This window comes from Nyctereutes procyonoides, unplaced genomic scaffold (genome assembly GCF_905146905.1).
Source record: "Nyctereutes procyonoides isolate TBG_1078 unplaced genomic scaffold, NYPRO_anot_genome, whole genome shotgun sequence".
Taxonomy (NCBI): Eukaryota; Metazoa; Chordata; class Mammalia; order Carnivora; family Canidae; genus Nyctereutes; species Nyctereutes procyonoides.
Genome location: NW_026575141.1, coordinates 11,559,945 through 11,586,403, shown reverse-complemented (window position 1 = coordinate 11,586,403; position 26,459 = coordinate 11,559,945). Strand labels below are relative to the sequence as shown.

The window sequence follows — 26,459 nt, the reverse complement described above, 5'->3', positions numbered from 1 at the left end:
TAGTTTCTATTTCATTTATTTGTGCTTTGATCTTACATATATCCTTTCTTTTCTTCTTGGACTTTGTTCTTATTCTCCTAGTTTCTTTAGGTGTAAGGTTAGATTATTTTTTGATATTTTTCTTGAGGTAGGCCCCTGTCATTATAAATTTACTTCTTAAAACTGCTTTTGCTGTGTCCCAGATATTTTGGACCATTATATTTTTATTTGTCTCTAGACGTATTTTTTTAATTTCCTCTGATTTCTTGGTGTCCATTGGCCATTTAATAGTGTTTTGTTTAGCCTCCATGTGTTTTTGTTTTCTTGTGATTGATTTCTAGTTTCATACTGTTGTAGTTGGAAAAGATGCATGATATTTCAGTCTTCTTAACTTATTAAGACTTATTTTGTGGCCTTAATGTGATCTATCCTGGAGAATTTCCCACGTGCACTTAAAAAGACTGTATATTCTGCTTTTGGATGTAATGTTCTATATGTATCTGTTAGGTCCATCTGGTATAATGTATTGTTCAAAGACACTGTTTCCTTATTGATTTTCTGTTTGGATGATCTACCCATTGATGTAAAGGGTGTTAAAGTCTGTCTTAATGTTTGCTTTGTACATTTAGGTGCTGCAAAGTTAGGTTTGTGGATATTTACAGTTGTTACACCTTCTTGTTTGAATTTGCTCCTTCATCATTATTTAAATCCCTCATCTCTTATTACAGTCTTTGTTTTAACATCTGTTTTGTCTGGGTGCCTGTGTGGCTTAGTCGGTTAAGCATCTGCCTTCAGCTCAGGTCCTGATCCCAGGGTCCTGGGATCCAGCCCCACTTCGGGTTCCCTGCTTAGTGAGGAGCCTGCTTCTCCTTTCCCTGCTGTAGCTCCCCCTGCTTGTGTTCACTCTTTCTCTTTCTGTCAAATAAGTAAAATCTTTAAAAATAAATAAAATAGTTTTGTCTAAGTTTTTACACCCCAGCTTTTTTATCTTTTTTGCTATCATTTGAGTATGGTATCTTTTTCCATCCTTCCACTTCATTCTTTTTGTGTCCTTAGGTCTAAAGTTAGCCTCTTGTAGTTGGCATATAGATGGGTCTTGTTGTTTTTTTTTTTTAATCCATTCTGCCACCCTATTTCTTTTGATTGGAGCATTTATATTTAAAGTATTGTTAAATGTGTACTTATTGCCATTTTGTTCATTGTTTTCTGGTTGTTTTTGTAATTCTCTGTTAATTTTTTTTCTTCTTTCTCTCTTTCCCTGTGATGACTTTCCTTGGCTTTTTTTTTTTTTTTTTTTTTTTTTGGTGTATCTTGTAGATTTTTGGCTTGTGGTTATCAATGAGATTCATGTATAGGCTCTAAAACATACATCATCTATATTAAATAGATGATCATTTAAGTTCAAATACATTCTAAAAGAACTTTTTTACTCTTTTCCATGTTTTATGTATATGTTGTCATATTTTACATATTATTCTTTTTTTTTTTTTTTTTTTTTTTTTTTTTGCTTTTTGCTTTTAAGTATTGCCTATTCCACTTAAAGAAGTTCCTTTAACGTTTCTTGTAAGACTGGTCTAGGTGATGACGTCATTTAACTTTCATTGATCTGGGCAACTATCTCTCCCTCAATTCTGAATGATAACCTTTCTAAATTGAATATTCTTGGTGGCAGGTATTTTCCTTTCAGCTCTTAATATCATGCCACTCCCTTCTGGCATGCAAAATACCTTTTTTTGTTTTAAGATTTTATTGATTTATTAGAGAGAGCGTGAGCGGCAGCGGTGGGGGCAGGGGCGCAGACGGAGGAGCAGACTCCTTACTGAGCAGGAATCCTGATGCAAAACTTAATCCCAGAACCCAGAGATCATGACCTGAGGTGAAGGTAGACACTTAACCGACTCAGCCACCCAGGCACCCTTGACCTGGAAAATTTCTGCTGAAAAATCAGCAGATAGCCTTATGGGGTTTCCCTGATATATATCTTTTTTTTTTTTTTTTTTTTCCCTCTCTCTTCCTGATTTTAAAATTCTCTATCTTTAACCTTTGTCATTTTAATAATTATGTGTCCTATTGTGAGTCTCCTTAGGATCATTTTGTTTGGAACTCTATGCTTCCTGATCCTGGATATATGTTTCCTTTCCTCAGGGAAATTTCAGCTGTTATTTCCTCAAATAAATTTCCACTTCTTTCTCTCTCTCTTCTTTCTGGGAGCCTGATAATGTGAACATTTGTTTGCCTATATTGTCTAGATATAGATCCCTTAACCTATCTTCATTTTTTTCTTAATTCTATTTTTCTGATGCTGAGCTTGGGAGCTTTCCATTATCCTGTGTTCCAGGTTTCATACCTGTTCTTCTGCATCCACAAACCCACTGTTGATTTCCCTGTAGTATATTTTTCATTTCAATTACTGTATTTTTAAACTCTGATTGGATTTTTTTTTTATGTTTTCTATCTCTTGGTTGAAGTTCTCAGTTCTTTTCAGTCTGGTTAGCATCTTCATGATCATTGCTTTATGATATTTATCTGGCATATTGCCTATATCTGTTCCTTTTTATGTTTTTTTTTTCTTATTCCTTACTTGGAGCATCTTCTGTCTCTTCATTTGCTTGACTTTGCTGGGCTTGTTTTTCTGAATTAGTGAAATGACTACTTTTACACTTGAAGGAATGGCCTTGTGAATGGTCATACCCTGTGTGGACTGTGTGTGCCTGGTTTCTTTGAGTGGCTGGAGCTGTGTCTGGCATGTGCTGGGGGTTTTGGAGTACTCTGTGTTGGGCTGCCCTGGTAGGATGACCAGAGCTGAAGTGGGTATGGGCCAGGGTCATCCCAGGACTCTCCATAAAGAGGCATTCTGTCAGGATAGCCAAAGCTGAAGTGGGTATAAGGTGGGGTGTCTTGTTGCTCTCCATGCAGAGGGCACCCTAGTGGGATGGCTGAAGCTGAGGCAGGGAACACACTTTAGGGGTTCCTGGAGTGTTTTATATAGCAAATAAATTGAGTCTGGGGCACAAGCTGGGGTGTCCTTGGGCACTCTGAATAGTGAGCATTCTGGCAGGATAGCTGTAGCTCAAGTGGGCTTGAGCTGGGGTGGTCTCTGGACTCTCCGCCCAGAAGGTGCCCTGGGGGGACAGCTAAAGCTGAAGTGAGTGCAAGCCTGGGTGTCCAAGGTTGCTCAGTGCAGAATGTGCCCTGGCAGGGTGATTGGAGCCAAGACCAGCATGGACTGGGGTGTCCTGGGGCACTCCATGCAGGTACTGTTTTCCAGGGTGATTGGAGCTGAAACAGGCATGAGTCAGGAGGTTTCAAAGTGCTCTGTGCCAGGGGTGAAATGGTGCAGGAGCTATATGGTGTAGGCCTGGGATGTTCTGGAGTGCTTTATATCTGTGTCATCGTGGCAGGACAGTCAGAGCTGTAGTGAGTACCCACCAAGGATCTTTTGGTGTATACTGTACTGGGGCTATCTTGGTGGGACTATTAGGTCTGGTGTGGGCTGAGGCCTGGGGCTCACTGAAACTGTAAGGTAGCTGTGGAACCCAGACCCTGCTATCCACGTTATCAGTGTGGAGGTGAACATAAACTGTGGTGCTCACCAGCCCACTGACTCAGAGAGAATTCCAGTAGCTCGCTTGCTGTTTGGTGGAATTTTGGACTGCATCTTTTATATTTTAGTTACTCTTTTAAACCTGGGCTTTTTTTTTTTCCCCCTGTGTCCCAGGGCATGCAGAGCTAGCTATAGCAGAGCTCACTGAGGTGGCAGGCCAGCTATGGTGCCTAGAACTCTGCTCCAGTCTGCATTATCAAGAGGAGAGGTGGTGAGTGAACTTAAACTGTGGCACTCACCAGCCCCTCCAACCTGAAGGGAAGTCCAGCAGCTTCCCCACTAGTGGAATTCTAAGGCTGGATCTCTTTTTTTAAAGATTTTTTATTTATTTATTCATGAGAAACAGAGAGAGAGAGAGGTAGAGACACAGGCAGAGGGAGAAGCAGGCTCCACGCAGGGAGCCCGACCTGGGACTCAATCCCTGGTCTCCAGGATCAGGCACTGGGCTGAAGGCGGCGCTAAACCGCTGAGCCACCCGGGCTGCCCTAAGGCTGGATCTCTAAAACCGAGACTTACAAACTGTTCAAGATTCCTCAGTACTATCCCTTCCGTTTTAGAAGGTCTAAATTCTACTCCAGTAGGGACAGTAAAGTCTACTCCAAACTAAAAGGTACTTTGAGACCAGAAAACAAAGCAGATGAATTTGTACAGTTTAGACAGTGTTTTATTCAGGGCAATTTACTGACACGGGAGGATTAGCTGGAAAACGATCCATAGCAACTGCAAAGTTTTTCTCTGCAAAGTTGGCCTTAGTCCACAGATTTTATAGAATACGTGGATGTGCAGAAGGGCATTGTAATGAGATTAAAGGGTTCACGTGCACCTCAAAGGGTTTGTGTGCACGTAATTGACAGTTAACCTTTAATTAGATTGTGGCACCACCTGTGTGTCAAGAATGGGAAAGAGTATGTTATCCTTAAGGCCAAAACAAGCCTTCCCCTATCCTGGCCTTAGTGGACATTTCCAAGGTACGTAGACTAGTCTCCAAGGGCCTGGAACACATAGCCCAAGAAGGATCGTTGAGTGAAATGAATAAGGTGAAGGGCCAAAGATGGAATCAGTATTGTCAGCATTCCTACTTTTCCGCTGTACTTCTCTGCGTTTCTTCATTATCTTCCCTTCATTTCTCTTGCTGTCCTCTATGTGGTCTCTCTCTAGCCTTTCTTTATATATTTTTTTGTGCAGAAGCTGTTCAGCCCTCAGTTCTTTAGGAGGAATTACTCTATAAGTAGAAGTAGATTTAAGTAGATTTAGGGTGTCCATGGAAGAGATGAGTTGGGAGTCTTTATATGTCACCATCTTGGACCAGGACTCCACCTCTTCTAGCACATTTCGGTGGTTGAGGGAGGGGTGTTTTTGCTGGTGGTTTCTGAGGTGATTACAATTAGTATTTTAACTTATAACATTCTGGTTTGGATTAATACCAGTTTAATTTTAGTAGTATAGAAAAATTTGCTCTCATATAGCTCCATTCCTTCTTTGTGCCTTTGTAGTTATACAAACTACATCTTTATATATTTGTATACTCATCAACAGAGATTTACTTTACTGTTTTATCCATTTTCTTTTATATTTATCCTTGTTACCTTTGCCAGTACTTTTGTTTCTTTATGAACTCCAGTTATTCCATGCTTGTGGATTGGAGAAATTAATACCTTTATGTTAATATTTTGTTAATCTATTAAAATGTTTGTACTATCCAAAGCAGTCTACAGATTCAATGCAATCTCTACCAAAATACCAATAGTGTTTTTTGCAGAACTAAAACAAATAATAAAATTTGTGTGGAATCACAAAATCGAAGCAATCTTGAGAAAGAACAAACCTGGAGATGTCACAGTCTTAGATTTTAAAGTATAGCATAAAGTTATAGTAATCAAAAGAGTATAGCAATGCAGTGAAACAAGATAGATCACATTGATCAGTCCAACAGCCCAGAAATAAACCTACACTTAATTAACATAGTCAATCTGTAACAAAAGAGGTAAGTATGTACAATCAGGGAATGACACTCTCTTCAGAAAATGGTGTTGGGAAAACTAGACAGGTACATGCAAAAGAATAAAGCTGGACCTCTTCTTATACCATGTACAAAGATAAATTCAAAATGGATTAAAGACCTAACTGTAAGACTTGGAACCATAAAACTTAACAACAGCAACATAGTAAACTTTTGGATAATGGTCTTAGCAATATTTTTTCTGATCATTCTTCTCAAGCAAGGGAAAGAGCAAAAATAAACAAGGCTACATGAAACTAAAATCCTTTTGTGGAACAAAGGAAACCATCAACAGTACAAGAAGGCAACCTAGTGAATGGTGGAAGATATTTGCAATTGATTTTTCCCATACGAGGTTAATATCCAAAATCTACAAATACTTACATATCAACATAAAAAAAAATAGACAATCTCATGTAGAGGGTCAGAAGACCCAAAAACACGTTTTTCCAAAGAAGATTCATGGATGGCAAACAGACACATGAAAAGTTGCTTATTGTTACTACTTAAAGTTTTGAATTGCATTTCCCTGATAGAGAACACTTTACACCAGTCAGAATGGCCAGTATCAAAAAGACAAAAAGAAGTGTTGATGAGATTGTGGAGAAAAGGAAACCCTCATGTACCATTGATGAGAACATAAATTGGTGCAGCCACTGTGGAAAACATTATGGAGGTTTTTCAAAAAATTAAAAATAGAAATATCCAGTAATTCCACTTGGTGTATTTACCCAAAGAAAAGAAAGACACTAATTTGAAAAGAGATATGCACCCCTGTGTTTATTGTAGTGTTACAATAGCTAAGATATGGAAACAACCTAAATTTCCATCAATAGATGAATAGATAGGGAAGATATGGTATATATTTACATTGGACTGTTAGCGGTTAAAAAAAATCCAAAATCTTATTTATGATAACGTGATTTGATCTATAAGGCATTATGCTAAATGAAATAAGTCAGAGAATGTCTGATATTATATTTCACATATTTGTGGAATCCAAAAAAGCAAAACAAATGAAGACATGGTAAAGAAAATCCAAAACTCATATATACAGACAACAAATTGGTGGTTGCCAGATGTGAGGGGGAAGTGGGGGACAGCGAAATAGGTGATACAAACTTTTAGTTCTAAAATAAGGCAAGATGAAAAGTACAGCACAGAGAATATAGTCAATAACATTTTAATAACTTCATATGGTGACAGATTATAATTACACTTAATAGTGGTGAACATTTTGTAGTGTATGTAATTGTTTAATTACCATGTTGTACAATTGAAATTAATATATCTATGTCAACTGTACTTCAATTTGAAATGTTTAAAAAATAAAATTTAAAATGTGATACATGTGTATGTGTATATAGAATGGAATATTATCCAGCCATGAGAAAGAAGGAAATCCTGCCATTTAGGAAGATGTGCTTGGACCTTGAGGTTATTATACTAAGTGAAATAAGACGGAGAAATATGGCATGGTATCACATGGGGGAAAAAAAGAGTCTTGTAAAAAAAAGCCTCAGAGCAGACATCAATAATCCTAATGTGGATTCAAATGGTCCTCAGAAGAAAGCAGGGGTAGAGCCATCCTTATATCAGATAAACTAAAATTTACTGCGAAGACTGTAGTGAGAGATGAAGAGGGACATTATATCATACTTAAAGGATCTATCCAACAAGAGGACTTAAGAATCCTCAATATATATGCCCCAAATGTGGGAGCTGCCAAATATATCAATCAATTAATAACCAAAGTTAAGACATACTTAGATAATAATACACTTATACTTGGTGACTTCAATCTAGCACTTTCTACACTCGATAGGTCTTCTAAACACAACATCTCCAAGGAAACGAGAGCTTTAAATGATACACTGGACCAGATGGATTTCACAGATATCTACAGAACTTTACATCCAAACTCAACTGAATACACATTCTTCTCAAGTGCACATGGAGCTTTCTCCAGAATAGACCACATACTGGGTCACAAATCGGGTCTGAACCGATACCAAAAGATTGGGATCGTCCCCTGCATATTCTCAGACCATAATGCCTTGAAATTAGAACTAAATCACAACAAGAAGCTTGGAAGGACTTCAAACACGTGGAGGTTAAGGACCATCCTGCTTAAAGATGAAAGGGTCAACCAGGAAATTAAGGAAGAATTTAAAAGATTCATGGAAACTAATGAGAATGAAGATACAACCGTTCAAAATCTTTGGGATGCAGCAAAAGCAGTCCTGAGGGGGAAATACATCACAATACAAGCATCTATTCAAAAACTGGAAAGAACTCATACAAAAGCTAACCTTACACCTAAAGGAGCTAAAGAAAAAACAGCAAATAGATCCTACACCCAGCAGAAGAAGAGAGTTAATAAAGATTCGAGCAGAACTCTATGAAATCGAGACCAGAAGAACTCTGGAACAGATCAACAAAACCAGGAGTTGGTTCTTTGAAAGAATTAATAAGATAGATAAACCATTAGCCAACCTTATTAAAAAGAAGAGAGAGAAGACTCAAATTAATAAAATCATGAATAAGAAGGAGAGATCACTACCAACACCAAGGAAATACAAATGATTTTAATAATCCTAATATGGAATCTTAGATATTTTTTTTTTAATTCAGGAATGGAATAAGGATACTCATTTTCAATACTCTGTAACACTGTGTTGGAGATCCTGGCCTTTATAATAAGAAAACTAAATTTGTAACATAATGAGTATGATGGACAGAAATTAAACTTACTCTTTTGCAGAAAAAACTTGAGTCTATAAATGAGAAATTAGAAGTAATGGCTTTTCTTTAGTAAGGTTGGCGGAGTATAAGGTTAATGTACAAAATTACTTCCATATATTAACAGCAGAGACAATATATAATTAAAAGGAAAATACTATTTACATTGGTATTAGCAACTACCAGATATCTAGGGTTGGATTGGTCACAGATACGCCACAAAGATAACTATATGACAAATTTTAAAATTTCTCACGATATTAAGGAAGGCTTGAATGAAGGAATAGACTATATTCATAGATACTTTCTCCAGGTTTATCTATAGAGTCAATGTAATTCCAACTAAAACCATAAAGAGATTTTTTTTTTAAGATTTTATTTATTCATGATAGAGAGAGAGAGAGGCAGAGACACAGGCAGAGGGAGAAGCTGGCTCCATGCCAGGAGCCTGATGTGGGGCTCGATCCCAGGACTCCAGGATCATGCCCTGAGCCAAAGGCAGGCACCAAACCGCTGAGCCACCCAGGGATCCCAGAGATTTTTTTAAGAAGATGATTCTTAAACTTACGTAAAGGACCTGAGGGCCAAGAGCAATCATGACACTTCTGAAGAACAGGTAGGGTGGACCTAACCCTAACTTATATAAGGGCTTACTGTGACTCCATAGTAGTAAAGTGTGATAGGATTTAAAGATGGATAGACAATTTGATCAGTAGAATAGAATAGAGAGTCTAGAAACAGTTCCACAAGGAAATAGAATTTAGGTATATAACAAAGTAGTGTATCAAGTTAGAGGAGAAAAGAGAGATTATTTAATAATTGGAGCTTTTTTTTGGGGGGGGGGTGCCTGAGTGGCTCAGTTAGTTACGTATCTGCCTTGGGCTCAGATCATGATCTCAAGGTCCTGGGATCGAGCCCCATATTGGGCTCCATGCCTAGCAGGGGAGTCTGCTTCTCCTTCCCCCGACTCATGCTCACTTTCTCTTTCAAATAAAATCTTCTAAAAATGGACTGTAAAGTACTTATTTTCACATGGGAAAAGATGAAATTGGCTTCCTATTACACATGCTATTTTAAAAATTCTGCATAAACTAAGGATTTAAAATTTGTCAGTGGCATAACTTTAATATACCTGGGGAGAATATGTAGGCAGATATCTTTTGGACTTTTGAGTAAGGAAAGATTGCTTAAAGAAGAATCAAAAAGGTGTTGTCTATAAAGGGAAAGATAAAACTTCACTATGTTAACAATAAGAATTTTGACACTTCTCTTACACTACACACAAAAATCAACAGCAAGTGGATTAATGACTTGAATGTAAGACCATAAAGTATAAAAATCCTGCATGAAAACATAAGGAAAAGCTTCATAACATTGATCTTGGCAGTGATTTCATGTACATGACACCAAAAGCTCTGACAGGAAAAGCAAAAGGCAACTTTGACTACATCAAACTAAAAATCTTCTAGACAGCTACAGACATAATCAACAGAGTGAAAAGACAGTCTGTGGAATGGGAGCAGATATTTACAAACCATACATCTGATATGAAATTATTATCCAAAATAGATAAGGAACTCCTACAACTCAGTAAGAAATAATAACTGGATTTAAAAATGGGTAAAGGACTTGAATAGACATCTTTCCAAAGAAAACATACAAATGGCCAACAGGAATATGAAGAGACACTGAACATCACTAATGAAATCAAAGTCACAAGATATCACTTCAAACTTTTTATGATAGCCATTATTAAAAAGAAAAGCAGAAAATAACAAGTGCTAATGGAGATGCAAAAAATCTGAAGCCTGTGCATTGCTGGTAAAATGGTATAGCTGCTATGGAAAATGGTGTCACTTCCTCAAAAAATTTAAAATAGAACAACTGTATGATTTAGCAATCCCTCTTCTGGATATTTAGCTAAAATTATTGAAACCAGAATCTCAAGATAATTGGAACTCCTATGTTCATTGCATTAGGCACAGTTCAAGAGGTAGAAACAATCTAATTTTTTTGCCCATCAATAGAGGATAATGAAAATATGTATTTATGTACATCTATGTGTATATATATAAATGAGTATTATTTAGCATTTTTAAGTTTTTAAAAAGATTTTATATTCATTAGAGTGCACAAGTCGGGGGGGAGGGGCAAAGAGGGATGGAGAAGTAGACCTCCCTGTCCAGCAGGGAGCCAACTCAGGGCTCTATTCTAGGACCTTGAGATCATGACCTGAGCCAAAAGTAGATGTTTAAGCCATCTAGGCGCCCTTGGCCTTTTTAAAAAAGATTTTATTTTAGAGAGAAAAAGGAATGATGAGCAGGGGGATGAAGAAGGAGAGACTCTCAAACAGACTTCACACAGTGTGGAGCCGGATGCTGGGCTTGATGCCACGAGCCTGGGATCATGACCTGAGCCAAAAGCAAGAGTCAGACACTTAAGCCATTGAGCCACCCAGCTGCCCCTATTTAGCCTTTTATTTTTTATTTTATTATTATTTTTTAAAGATTTTATTTATTCATGAGTAACACAGAGGGGGGGCGCAGAGACACAGGCAGAGGGAGAAGCAGGCTCCATGCAGGGAGCCTGATGTGGGACTCCATCCCGGGTCCCCAGGATCACACCCTGGGCTGCAGGTGGCGCTAAACCACTGTGCCACCAGGGTGCCCCCCTATTTAGCCTTTTAAATGATGGAAATCCTCTCATATGATATAACATGTTTGAACTTTTAGAGCATTATGCTGGATAAAAGATGCCAGTCGCAGAAGCAGGAATACTGCATGTCTCCACTTATGTGAAGTAATTAAAGTAGTAAAATTCTTAGAAGGTAGAATGGTAGTTTCCAGGTGAAGAGATGTTCAACATCTTTTACTTAGCAGGGGAAGGTAAATCAAGACTATAAGATAGCATTTAACATAAATTTGACTGAAAAGATTAAGGCAAGGTATATAAATTAGTGATACTAATGTAAGTAGTAGGACAGAGGATGGGTATAAAAAAGAGAAGTCAGGGACTTGGGAAGAAAGCTGTTGTGGAATATTTGAAGTATCATAAGTTTATAGGATAAATTAACATTAAAATCATTTCTCCCACTAGTCTGTGTGTTCTCTGGAAAGGTTAGAATAGCTGCCACTAGAAGAGGAGAAGGATGCAAAGGAAAAAGGGAAGTAGGTTGATAGGATTGCAAGGAATTTAAAGCCCTGGAGAATACATTATAAATTCTAGACAATCCACTAAGATTATTTCCTACTTTTTCTTCATCTAACTTCAAGTTTGTGATTATATTGTTCTCCCCCGCCCTTACATTATTTTTCAAATAAATTGAAAGACTAATTTTACAGATCTCATTGTAAGTAGTTACATGTTATGATTTTAGGAGATTAATATATTTTTCAAAACTATTTTTATATAAAGAAGTAATAAAAAATCCAGTAACCTTGATTCTGATTTCTAAAAAGTTACATCTAAATTTCTGACTTTTTCCCCTTAACATTCTATAATAATTGCTTAAAATATATCAGTTTTTCTGGCATTAGTTTTAGGTTTGAGCATATTCAGGTGCCAACTTTGCTGGAATGGATATCAAAATAAAGCATTGTAGGCCTTTTTAGTTTTTACTTCTGGAGGAGAAGAGTACCTATATTCTAGCATATGTATATTATTTTTCTACTTACTGTTCATATAATCAATGTTAGAAGTATTGTCCTAGACTTGAAGACTCTACATAAGCTTCATGAACTAAAAAAATTTTGTTCAAATTTTCTCATGTATAGAAAAAATATAGAACAGTAAAATAATTATGGAGTACTTAGCACCTAAATTTAGCAGATTATTAACATTGGCATATTAATTTTTTCTGAAGTATTGTAAACTACAACTGTTATAATGTTTAGCTCCAATATGTAGAATGAATGTCTTTTTAAAAAAAGACACTTCAGTATAACTGGTATTATAACCAGTATACCATTCTCTCACCAAACAGTTGTCTAATATCCATCCTGTGTTCATATTTCTTTATGTACTCGCAAACTGACTTTTAGAATTTTATTTATTCAAACCAGGATGTATTTGGTTGGTGACTCTCTGAAGATGTCATTATTATTATTATTATTATTATTATTATTCTATAATAGGTCTCCCTTCCCTGCTACCTTTTCCCCCCTGCCTTAATTTCACTTGTTGAAGATCCAAGACAGTAGTTGTATTACAGCTTCTCCTATTTTGTGGTATCCTTTACTATGTTACTTTACTCTCTGAATTTTCTATAAATTGGAAGTTGGATCTAATGGATTTAGATTAAAATTAAAAGGTTTTTTCCCCAAAAATACTTCATATATAACGCTGGAAACTTAATTTTGTGTCAGAAAATCTAGTTGACTCGTGATACTAAGATTGATCAGACTGTTCAGCTTCTAAAATTGTTTTTGTTGTGTTTTCCTGTTTAGTTTTTTTTTTTTTTTTTTTTTTTAAGTGGGCTCCATACCCCAGGGTGGAGCCCAACACTGGGCTTGAAGTCACGGCGCTGAGATCAAGACCTGAGCTGACATAAAAGGTCGGATGCTTAACTGACTGAGCCTCCCAGGTACCCTGAGAATTGTTTGTTTTTTAAGCAGAATAAATTTACTGGGACAATGAGTTTTTTTATTTGTTTGTTTTTTTTAGCACATCCACCCTGGATCCTCTAATTATAAATATAAGCTTATTTCCTTAGATCATTATCTAGAGACTGCCAGAAAGGTGGGTAGGATGACAAGGGGTTTCAGTTTGCTCCTGTTCCTTGCTTTCAATTCCTAGAGAAGGGAGGATATGCAGTGTACGGTTTCTTCCAGGCCCAGGGCACCTGCCTTCAGGGCTCTTTATTGTAGGCACCCAGACAAGCAGATCTGCTTCCTAGGGTCCTGCTTATGGTCCCCCTCCCCTCCCATGTTTCCAAGTCAGCTTTCATGCAAGACAAAATCCTAACAAAAAAAAGGTCTCTTGTCAATGGTCAAGAGTTGAATTGAGGGTGGGGGAATGGATGCATCTGAAGCAAAGAATGCAGGTGCCCAGATGTGCTCCCCTTAGATGTTTCTCTGATAACGTCCCTAATCATGCCAGAGAGACGAGCCATTTGCCAAGAACTTGGCCCAAGGCTTGAGAAGACTGAAAGGGCCTTGCCCTGCCTAGCTTCCTTAGCTCACACCTCAGCTTTGCTAAGAGCAACCCTAGGCCCCAGCTGACCACATGCATGTAGGCCAGCTCGAGAACACTACAATAACTGTCAATAAAATCCAGGGTCATGGAGAGAAAGGTTGTGGCAGATGGAATTCTTCCAGCCTGGCTTGGCAATGTGCTTGAAATAGGGGAAGTGGTCCTCGATCCAAGTATAAATGCCTTTCAAGGTCATGTGCTTCCTCTCTGTGCTGTTGATGGCGAACTGTATCATAGCCATGTAAGAGTATGGCGGCCGCTCAGAGAGTCCTGCCAGGATGCTGATGCTCCCGGGGGCTCCTCAACCTGACTTTGCTCCAGGTGACCGATTCTCCTTTTCCTCCATCTCTTGTTTGATGCTGCTGGAGCCCAGTCCATCCAAACTCCTCTTTCCAAGCCACTGAATGTTAGTCAAGCTGTTGTCAAGAGTGCAGCCTGCTGTCTCATTGCCAGCACAGCTCTCCCATCTCTGCCCGGGAAGGTCTCCAGGTGGTCTAGGCAGATTCATATCCCTAGCTGCCAGCTTGGATCCCAGGGTCTTGGTGACCACTTCTGTCCTCTTGGGATCATTGCTGGTTTGGGCTTGAGCCTGGGATCTTGGAGGGTGAGTGGGGGCTCCCCCACAGCTGATGAGGATTAATTTGTTGGGCCCAGTGCTGCTACTCTCTTTTCCTTTGGCAGTCAATGCTGTGATGATGCTCCGGATATTGGCATTGTTAGGGATGGCCACTGCTTGGGTGTTGGGCATGGTGGGGTGGTTAAGAGTCTTGATCCCAGCTGGAAACTTACAAGAGTTGGACTCTGCTGCCTCCTTGGAGGCCTGTGCTTGGCCAGGCTCTTGTTGGGCAGGGGGTCTCTTAGGTTCCTCTCCTAATGTTTTACCTGGGGCATTTTGAACAGGAAGGGGCAGCCTCTGTCCTTGGAAAGTCAGTGGCCGATGGGGGTTGGTTTTCATTATAAATCTGTGCTTTCACGTTCCGTTGAGAATCACAAGCAGGGACCCTCCCAACTGCAGAAGTCCTGGCGCTGAGCTGTGGCTTCGAGGGCGGGCTCCGGGCTCCTCCGAGCTGGGGGCCGCTGGGGGCCGAGCCAGGAGCCCGCACGGGGACTCACAGGGACTCGTGCCAGGTGCGGGAGGAGTGGGGAATCCCGGGGGGGGGGGGGGGATCCCGGGAGGGGAGGGGTCCCGAGCCAGAGGGAGGGGGGAGGGGGCGGGGGGTGTTGGGCCTACAATGAGAAGTTTTATAAACGAAGTTTAATAAATGTAAATTGAGCATTTGTGGAATGCTCTCCATATTCCTCAAAGCACTTAATAGAAGGTATTGAGTAAATATTTGTTGATTTGTCTTTTAAGGTTTTTTTTACATGCTGCTTTCCTTTAGGTTCTCCCTTTCTTGTGTGAAAAAATAAGATAGTTACTTTCATTTTTTTCATTTTTCACTACAGATTTTCAACTGCTAATGTTACAAACAACAAAATATTGGAGCATAGAGTTGAGGAAAAGACTTAAACCAGGTGAGTAATAATGAAAGTCTAAAGAAACAAACTACCATTCATTTTTATAAAGTTCATTATTGGGATAATTGATAAAATTGGGATATGAACTATAGAGTACTAAGTTTCCCCAACTTGATAATGTTACTGTGGAATATAAGGTATTCTGAGGTAATTACAATAGCAAGGTATGATGTATGCAAGCTACTTTCAAACTGTTCACACAAAAAAAAGTGGTTTATGAGATTGAGAGAGAGCTTGGTGACATTCTGGGTTAATAAGAACTAATCTATTTCCAATGGAAGTGTAAATTGGTCCAACCTTTCTGGAAAGCATTTTGGCAATTTGTCTCAAGTTTTCAGTTCAGCCTTGCAATCTTTTTCTTCTATAATAATTCTAGCAAGATCACAAAAAGTTATGTATATGGGGATATTTATATAAGAATGTATGAATAAAAGAGTAAGGAAAAATTGATAGCATAAATATCTAGCAATATGATATTGATTAAATATAGTCAAAAACTAAGTATTAAAAATGTTAATATGCATCTATGCTTACTCCTACAATGTCTGTAATACAGACATGTCTGTCTAAACTGGCTACTAAACAATATGAATTTTTTTTAAAGATTTTTACATATTTCAGAAAGTACATGCACACAAGAGCAGGGGGAGGGGTATTAAGAGAGGGAAAGGCAGAGAATCTCCAGCAGACTCCATACTGATCAAGGAGCCAGATAGTCTCACGACCCAGGGATCTTGACCCAAGCCAAAACCAAGAGCTGGATGCTTAACTGACTGAGCCACCTAGGCACCAGAATCTATTTATGTTTTTTAAACAAGACTTTTTTTAAAAGAGACATGTACACAGATCTATGAATATACATATTTGATTAGTTACATGTAATCTGCATGTACATGTGTGTCTCTGTATGTTATATACATACAGACACATATGTATTTACGTGTACATAGACATTTGGAAAGATGACACCCTTATATTACTAGTGGTTATTTTTTAATAAAAGGTTTATAAAAGTGATTTTTTATACTTTTTTTATATTAACTGGCTTTTTATGAAGGAGTATATATTACTTTTCTCACCAAAGTTTTCAAAGAAAATTCTTCTTTTAAACATTATATGTTTTTATTTTATACCTTTATAGCAATTTTTGGTATACAGTACAAATAGTGATATATTTGCTAACCCTCTATTAGAGTATCTGAGTAGTTCTTATGAGGTTAAATGCACAAATTCTGAGCTTTGTTGGCCTTCATTCTGTTACATGGCCGGAGTCTATTTTCTTATTGCTCTTAAAAATACATTGCTGCTTATACAGCTGAAGTGCATTGTCATTTTTGGAAATTAGAGTACATATTCTATTAATGACAGTTGTGTAGTGCCTTTATATAGAACTTATATTATTTTTGATAGTGGTCAACAACATATGCTTTGATTTTTAACACCAGTTTTTATAGTTTAATTAATAGCAAATTTAAGGGCATTTTCATTACACTTTTATTTTACATCTTGCTTTTTCTTAACAGATTTTTCTTCAGTCAGTTAAAACTATGGATCTTGAATCAGAGGGACCACAGATTATCAAAGTGACACCTGTTCAACAAATGCTTGCCTCTTGCACTGGAGCTATCCTGACATCACTAATGGGTAAAGTAATGTTGTAGATTATGTAACTAAATGATTTCCATTTAAGTATATCATTTGTGCAATAATACTAAAATTCTCATTCGTCCTCCGTCATGTTCTCTCTGCATCAACATAGTAACAAGAAAAGAACCTTGGACAAAGAGTCAAGAGACTTGAATTTTATTCCTTGATTTGCTGTTCTCAGGCTGAGTGCATTTTAGGATAGTCCCTAGTTCTCTCTGAACTTTATTTTTCATCTATAAAAGTAGAGGCTGAGACCAGGAGTTCTTTGAAGTTTCTATCAATATTGAAATTCTGTGACTCTGGTAGCCGTTTTGTTTGTTTATTTATTTGTTTATATATAAAGATTTTTAAAATTTATTTATTCATGAGAGACACAGAGAGAAGGGCAGAAACATAGGCAAGGGAGAAGCAGGATCACCCCCTGAGCCCAATGCAGATGCTCAACAGCTGAGCCACCCAGCTGACCCTCTGGTAGCCTTTTAAAAAAATAGAAAACAGAAACAAAAACAAAAAAAATAGAAAACAAAAAAAAGAATAAAATATTAGAATAATGAATAATATAAACTTTGGGCAACCTATAGTAGCAACAAATACAAATTATGTTTTTCTTTGCTTATATTAACAGTGAATTTCTTAAATTCCTCTGGGCCACATTTTTCTGTTTTTTTATAGTCCATTTCTTATAGAGAAAGACAAATGACTTAGGTGATAGTTGGTGTACTTCAATAGTTTTAAGGTAGCTAGTTCATTTAAATAATATAGATAATTAGAACAAATATAAACATATTGCTTTCAGATGTAGTCTCTTAGGTCAGAACGTTAGTGTTGTAAAGATTTTAGAGATCATCCAGTGTAACCTCTTCATTCTCAGATGAGGAAAAGTTTTCTTAGAACCACTATCTGGCTTTTTTTTTTTTCTTTTTTCTATTTGGGTAAATAGAATGTGGATTAAAACCATTTTTCCTTTACTGTGCTTTTCCCGAATGGAGTAACACAATGTGGTAGGAAAGATGATTTATGGCTAGCTTACTCAAATTTTCATTATGTGTAGTTTTTATTTGATACAGCTGAATTTAACAGATTAGGAAGACTAATATTGTTTGATTATTGATTACTTGTAATGTAGAGTTATTCTCAAATTTATAGACCTCCAAAACTTACTCTTTACCTTAGATGATGTATTGTCTTTAAAATACTAGTAATTGGGATCCCTGGGTGGCGCAGCGGTTTGGCCCCTGCCTTTGGCTCAGTGCGCGATCCTAGAGACCCAGGATCGAATCCCACGTCAGGCTTCCGTTGCATGGAGCCTGCTTCTCCCTCTGCTTGTGTCTCTGCCTCTCTCTCTCTCTCTCTATCTGTATGACTATCGTAAATAAAAAAAATAAATAAATAAATAAAATACTAGTAATTAGTTGTAATGCTAATGAAATTATTGTTGTAGAAGTATTATAAGTGACAGTTTAGTAGTCGTGAGAAGAGTAACTACATTGTCTTCTCATTGATCCTCTTTAAACAGAATTCAAGGGCAAAAATTAGAAAGTTACATTTAAAACCATTTTAAGGGCAGCCCCAGTGGCACAGCGGTTTAGCGCCGCCTGCAGTCTGGGGCGTGATCCTGGAGGCCCGGGATCGAGTCCTGCGTCGGGCTTCCTGCATGGAGCTTGCTTCTCCCCCTGCCTGTGTCTTTGCCTATCTCTCTCTGTGTGTGTCTCTATGAATAAATAAATAAATAAATCTTTAAAAATAAAAATAAAAAAAAAATAAAACCATTTTAAGATAATTAATCTTATTCATTATATAGTCATGAAGAAGGGTTGATTTGATATATTTTGTAATCTTTGGACAAAAATGTCTATACAATTTATAGGCATCACGTATAATTGAAATTTATCTTTCTTCATAGTGACACCCCTCGATGTGGTTAAAATTCGACTCCAGGCTCAAAACAACCCATTCCCCAAAGGTATGTGTACTAGTCATCCTGAAAATATTATTAGGCTTTTAAATACTACTTTATTCATTTTTGTTTGAATTTTTTTGTTGTTAATTTTTAAAAGTTCATACCCTTTTATCCTTAAGCAGAAATGTTTTTTCAGTACTTAGATTTACATGACGGGGTCTAGCCAGAGAACAAATATATATAAAACAGTTTTATGTGCCTGATTAAAGCATGGGGATGTTTTAATATTTGAGCATGTTGTGTGCCTCACAAGTAAGAACAAAATTATAAGTGTAAGGGACCATAGAATCTAGTTTCCTCATTAGTCCAAGAGCTGTGCCCATTCTAGAACATTCATCCACCAGCAGTTTATTCAGCAGTTGATTGAATATAGTGCTAGGAAATAATTATCTTATCAGACAGCTTGGTTCATTGTTGGATAGTACAGTTTATATGAATTTGAAAAGAATATACATTTTTATTAGATGGCAAAAATGGCAATTCCTTGATCAATCTTTTACAGTTTTATAAAGATAATGACAATCTTTTACAGTTTTATAAAGATAATGACTTATCAAACATGTTTAAATAGCAGAAAACAGACTGCTTGGACTGTAAGAATGTTGTCTCAGATATATGCTACTCTGAGGAACACAGCACTGAGATGGAATAAACAACAGTCCTATTTCAGGTGGAGGACAGATTAGATGTATTATAGGAGGAGCCTAAAAGGAAAATAATTTCCTACACATTTAAGAAATCCTTAAAAGCACAAGGAGACACTTAGACATGTATTATGAGACCCACAGATTTATATATGGTCAAACAGAAAAGATAATTTTGGCAGCCGGGGTGAGTCCAGTAATGAGAAAGAGTTACTCTTAGAGAAAGTTGTAAGTAAATTATCTGGGAGCTGACAAATGTCTAGAATGAGCACCATAAGTAAAGAGAGACAGCATAGCACGATTTACATTGATAGAGAAGAACTTGTTTTAATTCTCTATTTCTCTAATTGAGATATAATCTACATATAACATTGTATTAGTTTTTAAAAAATATATATTTTTTTAAGATTTTATTTATTGGGGATCCCCTGGGTGGCACAGTGGTTTGGCGCCTGCCTTTGGCCCAGGGCGCGATCCTGGAGACCCGGGATCGAATCCCATGTCGGGCTCCCGGTGCATGGAGCCTGCTTATCCCTCTGCCTGTGTCTCTGCCTCCCTCTCTCTCTCTCTCTCTCTCTCTGTGTGACTATCATAAATTAAAAAAAAAATAAGAAAAAAAAAAGATTTTATTTATTTATTCATGAGAGACACAGAGAGAGAGTCAGAGCACAGGCAAAGGGAGAAGCAGGCTCCCCGCAAGGAGTCCAGTGTGGGGCTCAATCCCGGACCCAGGAATCACACCTTGAGCCAAAGGCAGACTCTTAACTGCTGAGCTACCCAGGTGTCCCACATTGTATTAATTTTAAGTGTGCCACATAATGATTCAATGTATATATATGTATATCATTGATGTATCTCACCACAGTAAGTTTAGTCAATGTTCACCACAGTAAGTTTAGTCAATATCCATCACCTACACAATTAACAATTTTTTTCTTGTTAAGAGAACTTTGAAGATCTAATCTCTTAAGTTTCAAATGTAAATTAGATTTTTGTATATATGTTTATATGTGTGTGTATATATGCATATGTATATTTCACATATGTATAGTTAAAAAAAATTTTTTTGTCTGAATTTCCCTGGTGTACCATAGTTTTCTTCTTGTTAAATGGAGAAGATGTATACACATGTTCTCTTTTCAAAATAGGTTTTCCTCCTTTATATTCCCTATGCATTCCTTCAGATACTCTGAAAGAATTTATTTCTGTGTGCATATGCTTACTACATTTCTGAAAACATAAAATTCATAAATTTACTCAATTATTTTTCACCCACTTTGAGTTTAGAGACCAGTGCTCTGTCATTAAGTAAATCAATTTATTCATTTTTCATCCTAAAAGGTAAAAACAAAGTTATATTTCTTTTCATAATTTTCTAGTCCACTCATTGTACTTCGAATTTGTTCCTCTGTAAAAATAGTACAGTGTGTGAAGTAATTTTTGATTTTGGGGACCTTCTTTGTTAGGAAAATGTTTTGTATATAGTAATGGACTTATGGATCATCTATGTGTCTGTGAAGAGGAAGGCAACAAAGCATGGTATAAGAAGCCGGGACGTTTCCAGGGTACATTGGTAAGATTATATAATAATCACAGTGTATTTTCTACCTTTACATTTAATCTTATGTATGAAAGATCTTCCAATTGCAAGAGAGTAAAAAGTCCATGATATATAGTTAGCACACTTATCCACAGTTGAAACGTAGATATTTAGGCAGGAAAAGAGAAGTGCTTCTTTGCTTTTAATTAACTTGTTACTAACTTTCATCTTTTCATGCTTTTTTTATATGGAAAGAAAAAAGTCAATTTTTTTAAAACTTTTAAAATTTTTTTATTTTTTAAAAAGATTTATTTATTTGAGAGAAAGAGAGAGAGAGAGATTGTGTGAGAGGAGGGTGGAGAGGCAGAGGGAGAGGGAGAATCCAAAAGCAGACTCCCTGCTGAGTGCAGAGCCTGACTCTAGACTAGATCCCACAACTCTAAGATCATAACCTTAGCCGAAATCAAAAGAGTTGGCCATTTAACGGACTGAGCTACCCAGGCACCCCTAAATCGTTTTATTTTGACATAATCGTAGATAATACGCAATTTCAAGAAAAATATACAAACAAAATATATGTGCCTTTTTCTTCCTCTCCCTCCCCCCCAAAGGTAACATCATACAGAAGTAATACAATATCATAATCAGGATATTGACTTTGATTTGAGAGAATCTTTAATCTGGGAAACAAACTGAGAGCCTGAAGGGGAAGTAGGTAGCGAGCAGCATGGGGTAACTGTCTGATGGGCAATGAGGAGGGCACGTGATATGATGAGCACTGGGTATTATACACAACTGATGAATTACTGAAAACTACAGTGATGTACTATATGTTGGCTAAATGAACTTAAATTTTAAAAAATTCAACTGAGTAAAACTGAGGATCTAATTGGCTTTATTTAGCAATTCATGATTTGGGCAGCATTGCATCTAGCATGTATAAAGGAACTGTGAGGAGCTATACCAAACAGAAGACTTTTATAGGCAGAAAAAGATGGGGCCAGGAAGTTATTCTAACCAGGAGTGGATTGTTGCAGGCAAGGTCACCTTCTTCTGAGGGAACATGGGACTTTGTCAGGCAGATTACCTCACTAGTCTTAATTTGGTAATTACAGATTGACTGGTTAAAGGTCATGTTCTTGGGAAAGGCTGAAAATACAATTAGGTGAAGTTCTTAAATCAGTGTGCTGACATGAGGATTAGCATAAGTGACTCCATTTTAGGTTTCTCTCATCGTTAAAAGCATGCCGTTTCCTTTTTCGTTTTCTCTTTGTTTTTGTTTTAGTATTTATTTATTTGAGAGAGTATGGGTGGGAGGAGGGACAGAGGGACAAGCAAACTCCCCGTTGAGCAGGGAGCCCAATGCGTGGCTCGAATCTGGGACCACAGGATCACGACCTGCGCTGAAGCATATGCCTAATCTCCTGAGCCACCCAGGTGCCTCTTCTTCTTTTTTTTTTTTTATTTTTCCTTAAAAAAAAAAAAAAAATGTTTTTTTTTTGAAGATTTTCATCTTCAAAAAAAAAAAAAGAATTTCATCTTCATAGAGTTTTTCTGTGTATATTTCTTTGCTAAGGCTTCCTAATTTTTCATTTGTTTTGGATATGTTCATAAATGATCACTCTAATTTTTTCTGCTGACTGTTTTAAAATCTAGGTCAGATAATTTTAATATTCTTATCTCATTGTTGGAGTCTGTTATCTTTTTTCATTTAGTTTGACATCCTCCAGGTTCTTAGAATGACAAGTGATTTTTTTTTAATTGAAACCAGGAAATTTTGAGTATTCCATTATGAGATTCTGAATCTTGTTTAAACACCCTAATTTAAGTGGCTTTTTTGGCTTTTTTGACACTGTTAACTCAGAGGAAGAGGGGTGCCACTTTGTTAGCGCTGGATATAGTTGGAAGTTCATGTTTCTAACAGTCTCCATGGGACACACCCTGTAGTGGAGGACCTCTTTACTGATTGACAGTATGATCTGAATGTTTGTGCCTGCCCAAAATTCATATGTTGAAATCCTAATGCCTGAAGTGATGGTATTAGAATGTGGAGCTGAAGGTGATTAGGTTACCAATCTGAAGTTGATTAGAGGGCAGAGACCTAAGGAATTAATGACTTTATAAAAGAGATACCAGAGCTGCCTTGCCCTTCCACCATGTTGAGGATACAGTAAGAAATCAGAGACCTGGGAGAGGGCACTCTGACCTAGCACTGTGATCTGGGACTTCTAGACTCCAGAAATGTGGTAAATAAATTTCTCTTATTTATAAGGTACTAGGTTATAACAGCCCAAACAGACTCAGAGCAGAGAGGAAGTTCTGGCTTCTCTTATAGTTTCCACTGACACTGGTGGAGTGATCTCATTACTCTTGGTGACAGTGAAAGCCCTAACACCTCCTCTGCCTCTCTGACACTACCATTAGAATGCTTAGCATATTTATCTTAGTTATTTTAGATTCCCAGTCTGATAATTCTAAAATCTCTGCCATATATGAGTCTGGTGCTGATGCTTGCTTTGTCTCTTTAGACTGTGTATTTTGCCTTTGTATTTTGTACTTTGTATTTATTTTTATTTATTTTTATTTTTTATTTTTTTGTAGAAAGCCACACATGTTGTAGTAGGTTAAAAAAAATGAGGTAAATACAGCTTTATTGTCAGGTGATTTGTTTATCTGATTAGAAGCTAGGCTGTGTTTACTGCTTGTTGTAGTTGTATTGTCAGAGAATAAAATTCCCTCCAGTGTCCTCTTTTTTGTCTTGCATATTATCCTTAAGTTTTCCTAGAGACTGCTCAAATAGAGTCTGAGGCCTGTGGTTCTTTCAAAGCTGTAATCCTCTGTTGTTTTACAAGAGCCCTGTAGATGTGGTGATAAGGTATGGAGGAAGGGAAACATTCCACAGTCCTGTGACTAGGTCTTATTCTTAAGGAACAGGAGTTGGGTGTTTCCCTTGCCCCAGGTTGGTTAGATTTTCGTAAAACTGCAGGTGGTTTAAGCTCTGATAAAATAGTTTCCCTAAAATATATGCTTTATTAAGGAGAATACAGGTTTGGGGTATATTTCAAAACTGGTTTACATTTTTCCTTCACCTGCTGCAGAAGCAGGAGATTTTTCTCTGCTGTTCACAGTGAGAATCTGGTAGGACTCATAGAGCTAAAAATGATGAAGGTGTGGGAGGCCCCCTAACAACAGGCGTTTTTTATCCTCAAGTTAATATACACTGAGCTTTCAGCAATTTGTTATAGTTTAAAGTGTAGTTATTAACATTGGTTCTAACTGCAGGCTTCCACTCTAATAAGTTGTGAGTCTCTGTTTCTCCAGTTTTCAGGATAGCAGTTTGCCCTGTGACTTCAATTGTTTTGTAAATCTAAGAGGAGTTAACTTTTCATTTTGTTAAACTTTTTTCGTGTCGTGAGGACAAGAAGTGGCAACTGTGTCCTTCGGGGTGTATTCCCAAATTTTAATGTTATATTTTTACTATCAGTTGAAATATTTTCTAATTTCCCTTGTAATTTCTTTTTTTGCCATAGTTATTTAGAAATATATTTAATTTCTTAATAATTGGATATTCTCTAGAATCTTATTATTCCTGACTTCTACTTTAATTTCACTGTGGTCAAAGGAGTATACTCTGTAAATTTTCAGATTTTTGAAATTTATTGAATCTTGCTAAGTGGCCCTACAAATGATCTGTCTTGGTGAATATTTTATGTACACTTTAAAACCTATATTCTGGGATCCCTGGGTGGTGCAGCAGTTTAGCGCCTGCCTTTGGCCCAGGGCGTGATCCTGGGGACCTGGGATCGAGTCCCACGTTGGGCTCCCGGTGCATGGAGCCTGCTTCTCCCTCTGCCTGCGTCTCTGCCTCTCTCTCTCTCTCTCTCTCTCTCTCTCTCTCTCTCTCTCTCTGGGACTATCATAAATAAATAAAAATTTAAAAAAATAAAAAAATAAAACCTATATTCTGCAGTTGTTGGGCATAGTGTCTTATAAGCCATCAATCAGGTCAGGATAGCTGATGTTTCATTTAGATCTTCTAAATTCCTATTAACTTTTTCCTTTACTCTGTCAGTCACTGCAAGAGGATATAAAAATCTTCAATTAGGAATTTGTCTCTTTTCTCTTGAGTTCTCCCAGGTTTGCTTCATAGCCTTTGAAACCTTATTTTAGGGACATATACATTTATACTTGATATGTTTTTCTGTTATATTTTTATTTTAATGAAATGTCTTTATCACTGGTAATATTCATTATCTTGAAATTTTTTGTCTGATAGTAATGTAGCCACTTAAGCTTTCTCATACTGTTTATAAGGTATACCTTTTTCTATCCTACTACTACAAGTCGTGCTTGCTTCAGCAGCATATATATTACTCCAAGACAACATAGAGCTGGGCCTTGCTTTTTTAGTCTGACAATCTCTCTGACAATCTCTGATTTTTAATTGGAAAACTTAGTACTTTAATTCTTAACATAGTTGGGTGTCAGTCTACTATCTTTGTATGTTTTTTTACTGTTTGCTCCCTGTTTTTGCTTTTTGGTTTTCTTCTCCTTTCTTGGATTCTGTTGGATTAGTTGAGTTATAATAATAATATATTGATTTTTCAATTCCCATTTCTAGGGAGACAGTTCTTCAAATCTTTCACATTTCTGCGTATCTTGTGAGCAAGGTACTGACTGCTCTTAACATGTTCCTTATCATCGTTTCCATGATGTTTGTATGGTGAACAACCTTGATAGATACAGTATCTCCCTCTAGAGCAAAGGAAGAGTGTCCCCACTACAGAGGATTTGGGTCCCCTCAGGTCAGATTTCCCCTGCTGTAATGCAGGCACTGTGTGTTCAGGTGTCATCCAGCCTTCTTCACATTCCTTTGTGGAAATTGGGGCTCAGGAAATTGGCACAAAAATGCTGATACTCTGCTGCTGTTACTGTGAGTAATAAACTGTCCTTTACCTCTTATGCCAGAGATTCTTGTCTTTGACCAACTCTCAGGATACTGTGGCAGGCTGACTTGGTAACTTGCAAGGAGAGTATGTGTACTTAGACCCCTCATGGTTTTTGACAGGATTCACACTGTCCCTCTTTCTTTGTATGGCTTAATGTATAGTATATCCTTCTACATTACAAATTCCACAGCTGTTAGAAAATTTTTTATTTAAAAAGTTATGTCTTTTAAAGTAGTTAAAAGGATAAAAGGGGGAAATGTTTCATATGTAACCATGTATTTACCATTTCTTCTTCCTTCCTTTTTTGAAGATTTTAGTTGCTATTTGGCAGCATGGCCCTTCTTCCTGAAGACCTTATTTTCAGCATTTCTTTCAGGCAGGTGTTTTGGCAGTTTTCCTTTCAGTTTTTGTTCTACTGAAATGTCTTTATCAAGCATTTTTAAAGCCTATTTTGGCTGCATACAAAATTCTGGCATAATTTTTTTCAGCACCTTAAACATATCATTACATTATCTTGTGACCTTCCATGTGTCCTATGCAAAGTTAGCCTTCATTTGTATCATCCTTTCTCTAGATGTATTTTTGTCATTTGGCTTTTCTGTTTTCATTGTCTGTTTTTATTTTTCTTGGAACCTTTTCGGATTTGGGGCTCTGTCAATTGATGTCTTTGACTTATTTGGGGAAGTT

General features: G+C 37.1%; 1 protein-coding gene and 1 pseudogene across 3 annotated transcripts in view; one reads left to right on the top strand and one right to left on the bottom strand.

The window, feature by feature from the left end:
• SLC25A40 (solute carrier family 25 member 40) overlaps positions 1-26,459 on the top strand; it is a 50,769-nt gene that overhangs the window by 6,255 nt on the left and 18,055 nt on the right. For 2 of the 3 annotated variants that reach the window (XR_008662075.1, XM_055307288.1), the window contains exons 2-6: positions 12,796-12,906; positions 14,961-15,029; positions 16,556-16,676; positions 18,583-18,642; positions 20,750-20,856. Coding sequence is in view for 2 of the 3 variants with exons in the window: in XM_055307288.1 (XP_055163263.1) it covers positions 16,580-16,676; positions 18,583-18,642; positions 20,750-20,856 (264 nt within the window). In the remaining variant the exon portion in view is untranslated. The remainder of the gene's footprint in view (positions 1-12,795; positions 12,907-14,960; positions 15,030-16,555; positions 16,677-18,582; positions 18,643-20,749; positions 20,857-26,459) is intronic. The other variant, XM_055307289.1, reaches the window with a different exon arrangement.
• LOC129498089 (forkhead box protein M1-like) lies at positions 11,005-14,610 on the bottom strand (annotated as a pseudogene).